General features: G+C 43.9%; 1 protein-coding gene across 2 annotated transcripts; it reads left to right on the top strand.

The window, feature by feature from the left end:
* Positions 1–3,849: 3,849 nt before the first annotated feature.
* Positions 3,850–16,518, top strand: LOC108435573 (zinc finger protein 623-like). 2 transcript variants are annotated; one of them, XM_017711509.2, is made up of 3 exons: positions 3,850–3,983; positions 5,831–5,949; positions 14,432–16,518. In XM_017711509.2, exons 1-3 carry the CDS (start codon positions 3,862–3,864, stop codon positions 15,283–15,285), a joined length of 1,095 nt encoding a protein of 364 aa, XP_017566998.1. In that variant the 5' UTR covers positions 3,850–3,861; the 3' UTR covers positions 15,286–16,518. The 2 variants fall into 2 exon arrangements, with proteins under 2 accessions (XP_017566998.1, XP_017566999.1); XM_017711510.2 differs by lacking the exon at positions 3,850–3,983 and having other exon boundaries at positions 5,839–5,942.
* Positions 16,519–17,052: the final 534 nt, after the last annotated feature.

The raw sequence follows: 17,052 nt of genomic DNA, 5'->3' as shown, positions 1-17,052 counted from the left end.
CTGTCTGTGTGTCTGCCCTGCGATGGACTGGCGGCCTGTCCAGGGTGTATCCTGCCTTCTGCCCGAAGACTGCCCGAAGACTCCCCGAAGACTCCCCCCCGTGACCCTGACGGAGATGCGGCTTAGAAAATGGATGGATGGATGGATGAAAAACAACCCAATAGCAGTTTGATCGGTATTACCTGGAATTCACAATAAAAACATTGTTTATGGAAATCCATTCAAATATCTGTTTTTTTATGAACTCTTCATATGTTGCGTGCAGCCCTGACTCAGGCAGGAGAAGATCCAGAGAAGAAATATTGAATGTTTTTCCTCTGTTTTCAGCACAGGAACCACCACTCTGCTAACATTAGCTAGCTATGTAGCGTTAGCTACCTCGGCTAGCTGACGTTAGTTAAGCTAAAGTCCACCGACTTTGTAAAAATGTAACTACATAAGTAAATGGTTAAGATATAAACAGAGTCGTATTCGGAGTGCTTTAGAGTCAGAGATGCTCACAGTGGTGAAAACAGGCCTCTGAAGAGTTTGATGCCTCTCAGTAGCCCACATTAAATGCTTATCAGTACTCAGCCTGACGCCTGACACACTGTTTCAGGATAGATTCGTGATAAGGATTTGACCTAAAACGGATTGTAATCAGTTACTTTTCATCTGTTCATCTATTAGTTATACATCACACCTCTGCGTGTGGTTTCACTGGTGGTTTGTGTAGTAAATAAAGTGGCTGTATTTGTGTTGGTAAGTTTCTCTACAGTGAACCATTTCACGCTAAAGCACCCCGAGTGACTCCGTTTACATCTCAACTGCTGAACTACGCAGACATTTTGAAAGAACGTGGAGTTCCCTTTTAACTCCTGAAGGCTGAAGACGGCGGCCTTTACTGGCTCGAACAGCGGCGGAGGAAAACCGCAGACTCTAAATGTGACATATTTCTATATTGTGGTCTATTAACTAACTAGGTTAGTTCATCATGAACTGTGTGCTGCACTGGGTCGGTATGACCAACAGGTCAAAACAAGCTCAGAGCAAAGTGACCGCTGTGCCCTGATTGGTGCTCTGACTTTGAGCTTCTTTTGTTTTGACATGTTACGTTTTTATCCACACAGAAACCAAAAGGAACAACAGATTTCTCAGAATGTAGTGGAGGAAAAAGTCAGATATTAGACTCTGAAATGTTGTGGAGTGAAAGGAAAAAATCACCCAGAATGGAAATATTTAAGTAAAGTACAGATACATGAAAAAACTACTTAAGTACAGTAACTAATTACATTTACTTAGTTACTGTCCACCACTGGATTTTTCCCCTGGTTGTTCCTTTCTGCTCATTTCAGTCAGGGACCACGCCTAAAAGGGCCACTTCACTTTCTCTAGCTGTGTATTCGGTTTTGTTGCTTAAAGAGATTTAATCATAGCCCTTAAAGGTGTTTTGTGATGAAAGGCAAACATAGATTTTTTCATAGATAGCGTTTCCAGTTAAGCAGGGTGTTAGTGAAACAAACCAAGGGGATTAATATGGAGCCGGTTCAAATGAGTTCAGCGTTGAAGATTTTCATATTTGTAATAGTAATTAGTAGTAATAGTAAATTTCATAATTTGTCATTGTAATATGTTCTTTCAAAGACATTTTCAAAATGGTTCAATTTGATTAATAGCAGCTTGTTTTCTTAACGTGTGGCAGTCATATATGAGTGTATCAAAGTAATCATCATCCTCCTCATCCCTGTCAGCATCCTCATCATCATCCTCATCCCTATCATCATCATCTTCCTCATCCTCATCCCTGTCATCATCTTTATCCTCATCATCATCATCCTCATCCCCATCATCTTTATCATCATCATCGTCCTCATCATCATCTTGATGCTCATCATCATCCTCATCAAGCGGCTTATTTGTGTCTATGATTTAATCTAATGTACTTAAACGGCTCTATTGGCGATCAGAACTCGTCTCATGGTCCTCCTTTCTAGAATTGAGAGCCGTGTGAGTGAGAGGGCGGGGGTCTCTTGCTGGTTGGTGGATGCATTAATTTTTCATAGAGCCTTCAAACATCACGGCGGTGTGAAAAGGGACGAGTGAGAGTGGAAGGAAAAGATTAGCTGCAGCTAATGCGCTGCTTCCTAGTTTTCGCGCTCTGTTTCTCCCTGCTGGTTTGGTGATGGTGTGTACTGTAGGTTACACCGCTCCTTCCTTTCCGCGAGTAAATCTGGGGGTTGGTATTTCAGTTTCAAAGCTATCCTGTTTTGTGGATATGGATATGGATTCTGTTGACATGTTTCTGAATCAATTTTCCAGTAAAAATAGCTGGCAGGGCACTACTTCTTGATTTGTATAATAAACAAACACAATAAATATAAATATTAAATATACACATGCATATATGCTTTTTTAAATTTAGATAAAAATGTATATAATAAAACCACCAACTGTATAAAAGACATGAACATGCCAGGGTTCTAAGGCTACAGACTGCGGTTCCAATGTCGCCACATGGAAACGTTGATGTTCTACTTAAAAACTTCTTTTTAAACTGTGTAGTCAGAGCATTTACTTTGAGTAGTAAGGATGGCTGTAAACATCTTACATAGGCCTCTGGTTGATATTTGACCGTTTGGAGACGCCTCTTTCAGACCATATGGGCATTTTTATTGACAGTAAACGGTCTTCTTTAGATTAATTAGATTAGATTAAGTGACCCTTATTAGTCCCACAACCTGGGAAATTTCACCTCCACATTTAACCCATCTGTGAAGTGAAACACCACATACACTCTAGTGAGCACACACACACTAGGGGGCAGTGAGCACACTTGCCCGGAGCGGTGGGCAGCCCAATCCGCAGCGCCCGGGGAGCAGTTGGGGGTTAGGTGTCTTGCTCAAGGACACTTCAGTCATGTGCTGTCGGCTCTGGGGATCGAACCGGCGACCTTCCGGTCTCGAGGCTGGTTCCCTAACCTCCAGCCCACGACTGCAGCTCTTAGTAGAAGATCAATAACTCTCTCAAAGCATGAAGTGCTCCCTTAGAAATCATAGATTTTCAAGGGCACTTTATTAAGGAAAGTGGCTCTATACAGAACCATGAACACTCAAAAAAAACCCTTTGCACGATTCGAGGGTTCGTTCCATCGTGAAAACGTTCCTCAGACTGAAGGAGAATGTACTATAGATGGTTCTATATAAAGAACCTTTTTGAAATGTCCCATATAGCACTGGAAAATATTCTTCTACTGTGACAATATAAATCTTGTAATAAGAACAGCACCTGATTGGCGCTATGAACCCTTTTAGGTGTTATATGGAACCCAGTTCTGCAGATGGACAAAACTGGGGATCACAGCATCTCGAAGTCATGTGGAAGGACAGCGGTCAGATCACGCTCTGCTTTGGTATGATAACAGTACCATGTTTCCGTGTATTTATACAGACTACACTCTTAATCAGACGGCTCTTCAAGAGTCGTTTAGTGAAGAACATGGCTCTGTATAGAACCATGAACCCTCACAGAACCCTCTGCATGTTAAATGGTTCTTTGCATGGTGAAATGGTTCATATTGATGAAAAATGTTATATATGGTTCTATACAGCACCAAAAAGGGTTCTGCTTTTGTTATGATGTCAAGTTTGTGACAACAGAAGAACCCTGTTTGGTGCTATGCAGAACCATTTACAAAAAGTTTAAGCATGAAAAGCGTTCTTTGTGGGTTCGTGGTTTGATGTAGAACCATTTTCTTCACTAAAGAACCCCTGAAGAACCGTCTTTTCGAAGAACGAACGTTAAGACGTGACGTGGCGGCCATCCGTTGCGTCACGTCCGGGTCCAATGCTCCGCCGCGCGAACCGAGCCTGCCGTCTGTGCGCCATGCCGCAGTGCTGTGTCCCTCACTGTTATAACAGGTTCGAGTCCAAGAAAAGTCTTCGGCTCTCGTTCCACCGCTTTCCCAGCGACGAGACGGAGCGGGCGAGATGGCTGCAGTTGATAAGGTGAGGTAACGTCCTCGGACGGGTGAAGACGGGTGAAGACAGGCGAAGACGGGTAGCGCGCCTCTCTAACTTCAGCGGCGACCGGCAGGAGGCAAAGGGGCCCCTCGATAAAGGACGTGGGCTTTTCTTGAGCGCACAGCTTCGTGTTTCGCCTGTGGGCGCTTTTGCTTTGCTGCCCAGTTAATGGAGCCCAGCCAAACGGGTAACGTTGACGTAATTCCGTAGAACGTTGTAGCGACGTTACCTGACAACATTGTGACAACGTAGTGGCAATGTATGCTGCGTATGGGATTCCATGGAAGTGCAGACAGATAGTATTAACACGTTATAAAACGTTAATAAACAACAAGGTTGCGACAACGTTGTAGCAACCTTGTAAGAACGTAGACAGCGTTGTGACGAAGCTGCGGGAGGGCAGGCGAGGCAGTTTCCCCAAACCCTTAAACTCTCTCCCAGGAAACAGGCCTGCGTTGGGAAAGGCTACTGCAGGGGTCTCGAACCCAACCAGTAAAAGAGCCCTGTAAAAAAATCTCACAGAATCTGTGGGACAGAAAAAAATCACTTTTAATGAATGTTGTGACACGAACTGGCCGCTGTTTATTCAAAATATGGAAAAACTTCAACAGTCAGATGCAGGCGCTTGTAGTAGAACATGAAATATTACATGGACTCTTGAAATATTAAAAAGTTAAACGTCCACAGGAGCTCGATTCTTTTAAACCTACCTATTTGCTTGAACTAGACACCTGATATCCTTCTTTGCTGTGAGTTCAGTAAGACTTAGGCCCTGATGTCTGAGCTGTTGAGCTAAGGTACTACATTTTTGGTAATATGACTGGTGTGGAATTGCATAGAATTGTGTGGAATTGAGGTGTAACCACATAGGCTGTGGTTGGGATAGGAGAGTGGGAGCATATTACGTTGCAGTGCATGCTGAGGACTGTAGTGCAGCACACTGTGAAATGGGCTAATACTAATAGCAAATTAAAATGCTTCCGCGGGCCGGATAGGATTGTGTGGTTCTACTGTTTTGGTGCACAACGCTATCGCAGCATTAAACTGTAATTCCTCAGAAAGTTATGGCAACGTTATCTGACAGCGTTCTTAGTACGTTTGCAGAACCGGCTAGAATCTCCATAAGTTCCATACTTTTGTGAACAGGTAGTGATAATAACACATGACAGTGTTACTTAGTAATTGGGTTGTGACAGTGTTGTGACAGTTGTGCTCAGGCAACATAACACTTTTTGACAATGTTTGCTGGGTATGGCTGAGTGCCAAATGGCTCCTTACTCCCTACATAGTGCATTGTGAGAGATGAAATTTGGATTTCTGCACAGAAATTGTGCACTCTAGGGAATTGTGCACATGTGACTGAATCTCTAATGGCTCTTTGTTGCCCTAGACATATAGACAGATACTGTTTGGGTGCCTGTGTAAGACCTACATAGTGCACTTCATAGGGAGTAGGGAGCTATTTGTGATTCAGCCTAAATGATCATGAAATAAAAGGACGTTTGTGGTGCAGTCGAGCTGAAGAGTATGAACAGTCAGTTAATCAGTAATGATTTATGCCTCTGCATGCTTAGCAGCATAAATACAAATAGTTTCTCTGCTAAAAAAGCAAATACATTCATGCACAACTTACCGTACACCTCCTGCCATGTAATACCGTTTTGTTCTGTTTTTTTTTGTTTGTTTTTTTTTATACATGTCGCTTCAGTGTTGTTGAAGGTAGCCTAAGATTTAAGAGTTTGCCAGTGACTACTTCACTGTAATTGTTGGGCACGTGACTAATAAATAACTGAACTTGTGATGATTTTTTTTTTTTTTTTTTTTTTGTACAGTCGTGAAAACTTCACCCCAAACTACAACTCGAGGGTTTGCAGTTGGCATTTCCCCAATGGCAAAGCTGCTGGGCCAACGCGATTCGCATGGAACGAGGGGAAGTCTTTCCAGGTCAGTGGTGAGTATGAAGGAACAGATAGATTACACAATGCTGACATTGCAACTGCACAGGCTCCTACGACTTCAAAAAGTCTTGTGGTGCTTATGGTAGAGAACAACAGGCTGAAAGAAGAGAATGAGACATTAGGGAAAAAAAACTATTGGAGAAACAGAAAGAAACTTTTCCTTCATTCAGATTTCCTCCAATCATATCCAGATTTTGTCTGGACTACCCAGTGGTGCTACTATACTTTTTTTGGAAGCACTTCTTTTTATCAAATCAAATCAAATTTATTTGTAGCGTTTTTTACAAACGATGTTGTCACAACGCAGCTTCACAGAATTCCAGTAAAGACAAAGTTTGAACATGAAATGTAAAACCCCCCACTGGGCAAGCCAGGGGCGACATTGGCAAGGAAATACTCCCTCAGAGCTGAGGAAGAAACCTTGGGAGGAACCAAGGCTCACAAGGGGGGACCCATCCTCCTCTGGTCAAACTATTTACAAAGTTATTATACTGCTAATATTAGTAATAGTAGTAGTAGTAGTAGTAATAGCTAGGAGTCTATGAAAACTTCAGTGTAGGGTGGGCAGCTAGTCCAAGGCAGGTGGCGGTAGCTGGGACGTGGGAAACTGATCTGAGGCAGGTAGCAGGAGGGCTCGACAGTCATCCATCAGTGTCCAGCCGGACAGATGGGCGGTTGTTTACTCGGAAAAAGGCAGGGAGATGGAATTAGTTTTGTTCTGCTTGGGTGTATGTAAAACAGGGAATGTGAACATTACCAGAGTGTGGCTAACGACTCCGGCAGATCTGACTATGACAGCTTAACTAAAAGGAGAGAACCAGAAGGACACACAGACACGAGAGCACTCTGAAACAGTTTGACATCCCTCCGCTCCACCGTCCACAAACCTGAGTGACCGTGTTTGAGCAGCAGGACAACAGCACCAGCGTCTCAGTTTACTATAATTCCCTGTGTCCATGGACCCCTGGATCTGCCGCCTTTATCTAAGGGGGAACATTAACTACCAAAAGCTAAACTGAACAAGTGAGTTTTCAGCCTAGATTTCAAGATTTGAAGTCCCGAGCATTTTCTGGAAGATGATTCCAGAGTTTGGGGGCTTTATAAGAAAAAGCTCTTCCCCCAGCTGCAGCCTTCTGAATTCTAGAAACTATTAATAAGCCAGCATTCTGGGATCTGAGTAATTGTGGTGGCTCATAATAGGAAATAAGGTCTTGCAGGTACTCAGGAGCGAGCCCATGTAGGGCTTTATACGTCAATAAAAATAAATGTATAATTAATACAGAATTTAATAGGCAGCCAGTGAAGTGATGATAGAACTGGACTGATATGATCAAAGGTTTGAGTTACAGTATCATTCTGATTGGATTGTCCAAATTATGCCACTAGTTGATTAGTTGTTCCTGACCTTAATTAAACTTGAACTTAATTGCAGCCACATAGAACTTGCAACACAGTTTAATTGTAGCACAGCCACAGTAACCAACCAGTCTTTAGCACCATCATTAGTGAGCTGTATGGGATTTTGTGCATTGATCTGCTTGAGAACGATGTCCCCTCCTCAGTCAGGAGTCAGACGTGGCAGCCAGACTGCTTCCGGCAAAACACAAGCAAATTAAGAAAACGTCTTCATGAATTTGACAGCACATGCGCAGCACCTAGCAGATTCAGACAACACAACACATTACAAGATCTGAATTTGCAGATGCTTTGATGTTTTCTTAATTTGTTTGTTTTTTGTCTGTTTACATGTTTTCTCAAGTTGCAGTGCATTGAGCTGTCAGTGCCACTGTAGTTTTATTTTTTTATGTGCTTTGTTACCAAAATGGGTCCTTTGCTTGTCCAACTGTAGCTCTCTCAATCTGCTTCTTCTCCTGATTGGTGACAACAAATCATGACAGCATGTAAAGAGTCTTGTGCTCAACTTAGGCCTAACCTGCTCTCCAGCAGATTTAAATTTATGCACTAGATTTAAATTTAAGCACATGGTGTCAGCTTTTTACAAAGTAAATGATTGATTTCCTTGCAAGTGAAAGAGGTTTAAGCCTTGGATGGTTCACTACACAACTTCTGAAGTCCTAAAACTGGGCATCTCACTATCTGACTGGTTCTACAATTTTTTGGGGGCAACTGAAATATTTGGGATCACACACTACTGAGCTTTAAAGTTGGTTCTGAAGTGACTCGTACTCACTGAACTTGCGCAAATTCACGCATTCCCCTGTTACTAGGTGACACAGATGAACAAACACAGAGCAGTTTGCTACTGCTGCTGCTTTCTGTGCCATATGTGCTGACACAGTAAAGACGCAGCAGGTATGTATTTAAGTGAGAGTAACGGATGTGAAGATGTGATTAGTCTGGTAATTTTTAGAGTTTGAATGTACATAAATTTGACTGTACTTGTGCCTTAAACACAGTTCATCCAAAAAGCTTTACTTCTTGTGTGGGTGACTTTTTGCCATTTGCTCACTGTATTTTCTTCTTTTGCACTCTGTTTTCATTGCCTACAGCGCCCCTCTCACTCTACTTCAGGGGTGGCCAACCCACAGCTCGCGAGCCACATGCGGCTCTTTGCCTGCACATGTGCAGCTCTTCTATTTACAATTTATATAGCTAGAGCAGAATGGAGCGGTCTTCCAAGAAGAGGCCTGTTCAGAGAACTAGAGCAGAATGGAGCGGTCTTCCGGGAAGAGGCTTGTTCAGAGAGCTAGAGCAGAATGGAATGATCTTCTGTGGAGAGGCCTGTTCAGAGAGCTAGAGCAGAATGGCGTGATCTTTTGTGGAGAGGCCTGCTCAGAGACATAGAGCAGAATGGAGTGATCTTCCGTGGAGCGGCCTGCTCAGAGACATAGAGCAGAATGGAGCGATCTTTTGTGGAGAGGCCTGCTCAGAGACATAGAGCAGAATGGAGCGATCTTTTGTGGAGAGGCCTGCTCAGAGACATAGAGCAGAATGGAGCGATCTTCCGTGGAGAGGCCTGTTCAGAGAACTAGAGCAGAATGCAGCGATCTTCTGTGGAGAGGCCTGTTCAGAGAGCTAGAGCAGAATGGAGTGATCTTCTGTGGAGAGGCCTGTTCAGAGAGCTAGAGCAGAATGGAGTGATCTTCTGTGGAGAGGCCTGTTCAGAGAGCTAGAGCAGAATGGAGCGATCTTCCGTGGAGAGGCCTGTTCAGAGAGCTAGAGCAGAATGGAGCGATCTTCCGGGAAGAGGCTTGTTCAGAGAGCTAGAGCAGAATGGAGTGATCTTCCGTGGAGAGGCCTGCTCAGAGAGCTAGAGCAGATGGAGTGATCTTCCGTGGAGCGGCCTGTTCAGAGTTAGAGCAGAATGGAGTGATCTTCCGTGGAGCGGCCTGTTCAGAGAGCTAGAGCAGAATGGAGCGATCTTCCAGGAAGAGGCTTGTTCAGAGAGCTAGAGCAGAATGGAGTGATCTTCCGTGGAGAGGCCTGCTCAGAGAGCTAGAGCAGATGGAGTGATCTTCCGTGGAGCGGCCTGTTCAGAGTTAGAGCAGAATGGAGTGATCTTCCGTGGAGCGGCCTGTTCAGAGAGCTAGAGCAGATGGAGTGATCTTCCGTGGAGCGGCCTGTTCAGAGTTAGAGCAGAATGGAGTGATCTTCCGTGGAGCGGCCTGTTCAGAGAGCTAGAGCAGAATGGAGCGATCTTCCAGGAAGAGGCCTGTTCAGAGACCTAGAGCAGAATGGAGTGATCTTCTGTGGAGAGGCCTGTTCAGAGAGCTAGAGCAGAATGGAGTGATCTTCCATGGAGCAGCCTGTTCAGAGAGCTAGAGCAGAATGGAGTGATCTTCCGTGGAGCGGCCTGTTCAGAGAGCTAGAGCAGAATGGAGTGATCTTCCGTGGAGAGGCCTGCTCAGAGAGCTAGAGCAGAATGGAGTGATCTTCCATGGAGCGGCCTGTTCAGAGAGCTATAGTCAGGGAACTCACTAACTTGGCACACCCTGAGGGTTTGTGGTGACCTTATTTTGCAATGTTATTAAGTTCAGGCTTACGTGTTATGAACGTTTGCAGACAGTTTTAGTCTGAAACATGAATAAAGTGGTTCAGAAGGAACCGTTTACCTCTTATATTTTGAGCAATCTGGGCTACTTTGCCGTTGTTGCATTTTGCCGTGTTGTATTAATGCTAGCCAGGTGGTTTTCTTCAAGAAACAAACGATTGCCAGCAGAAGTCAACACAGCTAACCAGTGATGGGATCTACTGCTAACAACTGTTTTGTTTGTTTACAACTTCACAGCGAGAAAATGTACTGAGTGAAACAAGTGAGACTAATAACTAGTGACTCTTCGCCGGTAAGGCTTTCAGAAAGTTTAAAGATACAACTGAATGCTGCCGTCTTTATTGTTAACTTTAAGGACTTTTTTATCAAGCAAAAGAGCAAATTAGCCGAGACAGCGGTGTGTTGTCCTGTGCGCTGACGCTGCCCCGCTGCATATCCATTGTATGTACTTAGTCTGGTCAGTAATGTGGAGCCAATGTCTCGGCTAGTTTTCAGAGAATCTGCATCCCAAACGAAACTGGGTTGCATTACTAGAACAAATACGTGGGGCTCTGCTGGGCCCGTTGGTGCAATGTTTTGAGAGCATGCAGGCCCAGCGGGGGTGTTTAGGGTCTCCCGGTGAGTGGAAGTGAGCAGAGAGCTGCTCTCTGTGGTCCTATCCTGCCCAAGCAGCTCACTTCCGGTGAGGCACTGTGGAAGGCAGAAGCCGGGGGCTGGAGTGAGGTCGTGTGGGCCGCTCGACTTGAGTTCCCCCCAAAAAGTACAATCTTTTATTTAGACAATAAAGACGGCAGATTGCTGCCCACATTGTTTGGGCTGTGGCCTCAGGCGCCGTTTCCGCGTCGCGAGTGTGAGGAGTTCATTCATTCGCGGGGAAGTTTGTTTTTTCCTGGTCGCCTCTTCAGTTTCTCTCCGTCCGGCGAGCAGAGCGGCCCAGCCACCGACAGCAGGTCAGGCATAAAACGTAAAAACAAACCCTAAAAGCAGATCGAGTCCGCGAGTAACGCGCGTGTCTGCTGTCTGTGAGGTTTGGGGTGGTTTTGTAGATGAAACTGTGAGAGAGTGGAGAGAAAAGCCGCCGCTGCCGCCGCCGCCTCCGCCTCGGACCTCTGCGCTGGGACGGTGAGTTAAAGACGAACTGGATTTGGGCTTTTTTGTAGCTACACGCTGCCATAGCAACCGCACAGGCTGCGGTAATAGGGCTGCTAGGTTAGCTAGCTAACACTGATACGAAGCTCAAGTTGGCTTTTTTACTCGACATTTCTATTTAAAGTGGGTCGGAAAGTTTGAGATAAGAAGCCGGCGATTTAAGAGCCAGTATGCGTTGTAGGTCTGGGCCGTTGGCGTGAGTGAGTTTAACGTGAAATGTCTGAGGTGGCCGTTTTTCAAGGGACAGGAAGAATTTAATGCTCGTCGAAAATGGACACGGACCATGTGGCGGCTTTTGTGTTAAAGTAACACCACAATGACACAAAATACTGCAAAACAGTGTTTTAATTTGCATGTTTTGTGTCCTGGACGTTCTTTGAGTTCCGTCAGATTCATACCAAACCGAAGTCAGCTTCTTGTTCGAATTTTCCCGTTCCACCTTAAATGGTGCAGTAGTTACACCCTGGCCATTCGTTCCATCTTAAATAGTTCAGCAGTAACACGCTGACCCTTCGTTCCACCTTAAATGGTGCAGTAGTTAGTTGCATTCTGGCCCCTCGTTCCACCTTAAATAGTGCAGGAGTTACGTTACGTGCGGCACCCTTTAAGGTAGACCGGGAAAGTTCGAATGAGAAGCTGGCTCAGCCCTGTCTGGCTGCTCTGGTTGGTAGGTTTTGTAGTCTTTTCTTTCGCGGAGTTTCTCAGTTTGACTTTTTAAAATTTATGTATTATTATGTTTTATTTTTATTTCTTGGCGTGGATTAATCGGGAATATAACGCGACACTTTTTTCAGGTGCTTTGTGATTTCCTTCGGTATTTACGTGGTAAAATCCGTTGCATCTGAAGAGATCTAGTTTCATTGGTTTGGCTCAGTCCAGTGAAAGTTCTCAAATAGACCGCCAGTAGCAAAACAAGAACCAAACCCCCGTTTCAGTACCTGTTTTAACAAGCCTGCAGTCCCTTTCCTCTGGGGGGAATCCCCCCGCCATCTGGGGGGGCTGTTCCCTTACTTTATTAACTAGCTAGCTCAAGTGAAGAGTGCTGGATGAGGCGTTGCCCTTTTCAGCTACGAAAATAATGGTGGATAAAGCTGTTTATAAGCCATAGCAATAAACTGCTGCAAAATGCTTAATGTTTCAAAACCATAACATTCAGTTTGCTGAGCTTTAAGTTACAAACTTCTTCATATGCTAAATGACTGTTGGCTCGTTAACCTAGCATGCTAAAGGCTACACAGCAGTTTATAGCCAGACAGAGCATTTCCTCGCACACCGTGTTCATGATGCTCAAACGGCTGAAACCTTGCATGGTTAGTCGATTAGCTCCCTGCGGCTGACCTGCCGAGGGCGTGTGTGTTCTGACTGAATAATCCGCTCCTCCTCCCTGTCGCCTCCTCCACCTCTGCTGTGTGTCACCTGTGTAATGCAGGAGTGGCATCCATCATAGTGGGCGAGGGTGAGACTCAAACGGGGCTCAGTGATCACAGCACTTAGACTTCATAGGGAAGGAAATTTGCTCTTAATGCTCAAACATGAATGGGAGCTACTGCACATTCTGGTAATGTATACATGGTGTCCTGCATCAGTGCTGTGTTGTTTTTGTTTTGTAGTATATCAGTGATCCAAATAAGTAACAAAATGTAAAAGACAGAAATCCAACTCAAGGTCTGTTGTATGGATGGTGTCCTGTGTAGGGGAGAGTGGGACACAGCCTAACACATTTTGGGTTTTACTCAGTTATTGTGAAAATATATATTTTTTTTTTTATTAAAAAAAATTATTCATACAAATCAGTTCAGCTGAAAGTAGAGAGAGTGCAAACATTACAGTTAACCCTATAGATGGGGCTAAGTGTGAAAGTTGCTAGAAAGTCAGGTAAAATTGATGCAAGGCACAGTTCAATTCTATGTTGTTTGAGCTACATGGGCTTTCCAGCTGCCATAATTCAGTCAGGCAGGTAACATTCTCCTGCCATGCGTTAAACACAGACTTATGTATCAGTCTGCCGTATTTAGAAGCCTGATTAGTCACTCCAAGCAATATGTTTCCACTGCTCCAGAGTCCAGTGGTGGTGCTTTACACTACTCCATTCGATATTGTGCTTGGTGGTGAAAGGCCTGCATGCAGCTGCTCAGATATGGAAACCCAGACCATGAAGTTTCCCAGCTCCCAGTTTTTGTGCTGATGTTAAAGCCAGTGGAGGTTTGTACTCTGAAGTTATTGAGTCAGCAGAGCATTGGGGACTTCTATGCAGTTTGTTCCTGCCCTTGGCGACCCCACCCTGTAACTTTAGGTGGTCTTCCACTTTGTGGCCGAGTTGCCGTGTTTCTAAATGCTTCCACTTTTCATTAATACCACTCACAGTTGATCGTGATCATTCTGCGAGCTGACTTGTTGCAACAGTGGCGTCTTACCACAGTACCATGCTCAAATTCAGTGAGCTCTTTAGAACGACCCATTCTTTCACACATATTTGTAAAGGCAGACTGCATAGCTAGGTGCTTGGTTTTATACACCTGTGGCAATAAGCCTGAATGAAACACTTGAATTCAATGATTGAGAGGTGTGTCCAAATACTTCTGTCGATATCAAATGAAATATGGTTACTGAAACGAGAGTTGGTCAAATGTGACAAGTTGTTAACCCAAAGTAAATAGCAAATAGCCGTGTGGTTTATCCTGGTTAGCTCTGTGTGAGTAGGTAATATACTTCAAAATGATGTCATATTATAGCCACCAAGTGGTTGATTAAACTAATATATGTGTGACTTCAGTGATTTCCACAGAATACGTTTTATACACACAGCTCAATGATGGAAAAATATGTTAATTTTAGCAATCTTTAGGATGAATGTTGGTGCTAGAGACGCTTGAAAGAAACCAAGGGCCATATCAGGGATACAGTTTCTAATTTCAGTGCACCGTTTTGAAGATTTGAACTTTTTTTTGTGTGTGTGTGTTTCTCATACTGCATTAATGTTTAGGCTTAATGTTCTCAGACAACATAGGAACACCTATGCAACACTTTGCATCTTACTGACCATAAGAGGGAGGTCTGAGAGAAGTTGTGAACTGGTTTTCTTGCTGTTTTTAGATTAAGGTTACTTTCTTTTTTAAATGGCTCAGTTTTCACAAGCCTTGTAAGCTGTGCATAGTCAAAGGAAAGCCAACACTGGTGGTTTGGATAGCTCAAAACATGAAATTCTTAGCTGATTGTCATAATGAATTCCAGAAATTAAGTAAAATGTACTGCATAAATGAAATGCCTCTGAATTTATTGAACACTGAGTCATTTTTCTTTTTCCCTCTTTCCAGCTTCTGTATCTGAGATGATGTCAGAAGCTGAGTCAGTGGAGGTAGAAAGTGTTGCTGAAGGCAAGGATGAGGTAAGCGCACGTAAAGCCACGGCTGACAAACCAGATGCTGGCCAGCTTCCAAAGAAATCTGCTGTGCAGCCCCTTATGCTGTCTCCAGACTTGTTATCTGGGCATAGTGAGTTTGGATGCACTATCTGTGGTGAAAGATGCTTCTCTCTGGCCCAGCTGGCCAAACACGTGCAGTTCCATGATTGTGACCGGCCATTCCCTTGCGCCATCTGTGGCAAGCGCTTCCTGAGCCGTAGCCACCACGCGGAGCATCAGCGTGTCCACACAGGAGAGAGGCCTTTCCCCTGTAACCGCTGTGAGCGTGCCTTCACCACCCATCACAATCTGAAACGCCACCAGCTCATCCACGACAAGGAGGAGATGTACCGCTGTTCAGTGTGTGGGGTGCTCTTCTGCCAGGAGCACCAGCTGGGGAACATTGGCGGCATTATCAGAGTTCTGAAGCAGCACAACATGGAAAATCTGATTGATCCTCGGGAGCTTCAGGAACCTGAATCAGTGCCTAAGGCAGAACCTGCAGTAGAGACCTTACCAAATCTAAGCCTGAAAACTATAATTAAAAAGGAGCCAAATGCCATCCAAAAGAAGAGAAAGCATGAGCACCTTCATTCAGATGAAGATTGTTCCCCTTTTGTTGATGGGGAAGGAAAAGAGAGCCCACTGTCATTCCATTCACAGGTCTCTCAGATTCATACTAGCAAAGAGAAGGATTTCAGTGATTTAGGTCATAGGACAGGGCCCAGGATACAGAAGATTGCTTATGACATTGAGATCATCTTATAAGCCTGTATAACACATTTTTTTCTTAAACATTCTCAAACAGCCAGCATTTCAGTGTCTGTGTTGGGTGTGTGCTGGTAACCTTAGTGAGGTCATTTGTAATTTTTGATCTGCTCCTAGTCATTTATTATTAGGTCCGGCTACCTTGTATCTGCACTTTTTGTGCATTTTATCAGGTCCATTTACCATATAGGTGCACTTTATAGTTGTACTGTCACAGACTGTAGTCCATCTGTTTGTCTCCATAATTTGTTGGCCCCCTTTACCATGTTCAGCAATGGTCAGGACCACCACTGAGCAGGTGTGGTTTGGATGGATCATTCTCAGCACAGCAAAGAAATTGACATGACAGTGGTATGTTGGTGAGTATAAGTGGATCAGACACAGCATCGTTGCTGGAGCTTTAAAACATCGTCCACTCACAGTTCAATCTGTTAGACACGTCTTGTTGGTTCAATTTGTAGATCTAAAGTCAGAGATGGCAGCTCATCTGTTGCTGCACAATTTGTATTGTTCATCCTCTAGGCCTTCATCAGTGGTTATAGGATGCTGCCCACAGGACACTTTAGGCTGGATATTTTTGGTTCTCAGTCCAGCAGTGACACTGAGGTGTTTAAACTCCTGCAGCACTTCTGTGTCTGATCCATTCTGTGCAGAAAACTCACATATTACTGTGTCACTGCAGAGCTGAGAATGATCCACCACCCAAATAATACCTACTCAGCAGTGGTACCTGTGGTCATCCTGAACATTGATCAGTGAAGTAAAGAAAGGCTAACAAAGTATGCAGAGAAACGGATCGACTACAGTCTGTAATTATGAACCTACAAAGTGCAACTACATGGTAAGTGGAGCTGATCCAATGGACAATGAGTGTAGTGACAAGGTAGGTGTGCCTAGATGGTTAAATACACACATATTATGAAATGCAATCTAACACTTTTTTGTAACTTTTGCCTTTTTTTATAACATGATCATGAAATCAATTCTTTGAATTTCTTTCCTACTTTATATTATCAGTTTAGTCTTTTTCCCTCCAGTCATGTTGTATTTTTTTTCCTCTGACACCATGAAATGCCTTTTTTTTTAAGTGAGTATAATTCTTAGAACCTTTTATGTCAGATATAAAATACTTTGTTCATCTACTAAAACTGAGATTATTTTCTAAGTTTCTTGTTTTTCTTCACTGAAAGTATGTTTACTACCATAAGTGAAATTAAATACATTTCCTCACTGGCTCATTTCTAATTCCACTCTGTTATACTTCAATACAACAGTAGGTGCTGCATCTCTTGTTCTTGATCATGTTTATTCTGACTTAAAGCATGTGTGTAGAGCAGTACCCCCTTCCACATCTGTCAGACCATCTCTCATCAGTTTATAACTGTTTCAGATAAAAAACTGCACTGATTACATAACAGTCAATATACACATCCGGGTGTATCCTCCTGATCAAAAGCCCTGGATGACTAACGAAGTACAGTCACTGTCTTCAGGATGGGGGGCTCTGTGTAGCATGGCAAGAACAGACTTGAGAGGCATTAGTTGCAAAAGTGGCCTAAAAGAGAAAAATTGAAGACCATCTTACACACAAACATCTTATCTGAAGTCGGCTACTATCACTGTCCGAAAAGAACCACCCATCAACAGTGTAACTGTCTACAGCCCAGTCACATTGACATCAGTAGTCATGAAATGTTTTGTATAGAGCAAACAGATCTACAGAGGATACCATCCCTACAGCACTCCATACTGCACTGAGCCAGCTGG

Source organism: Pygocentrus nattereri, chromosome 9 (genome assembly GCF_015220715.1).
Source record: "Pygocentrus nattereri isolate fPygNat1 chromosome 9, fPygNat1.pri, whole genome shotgun sequence".
Classification (NCBI taxonomy): Eukaryota; Metazoa; Chordata; class Actinopteri; order Characiformes; family Serrasalmidae; genus Pygocentrus; species Pygocentrus nattereri.
The sequence above is the reverse complement of the archived record's forward strand: the minus strand, read 5'-3'. Positions and strand labels throughout refer to the sequence as shown.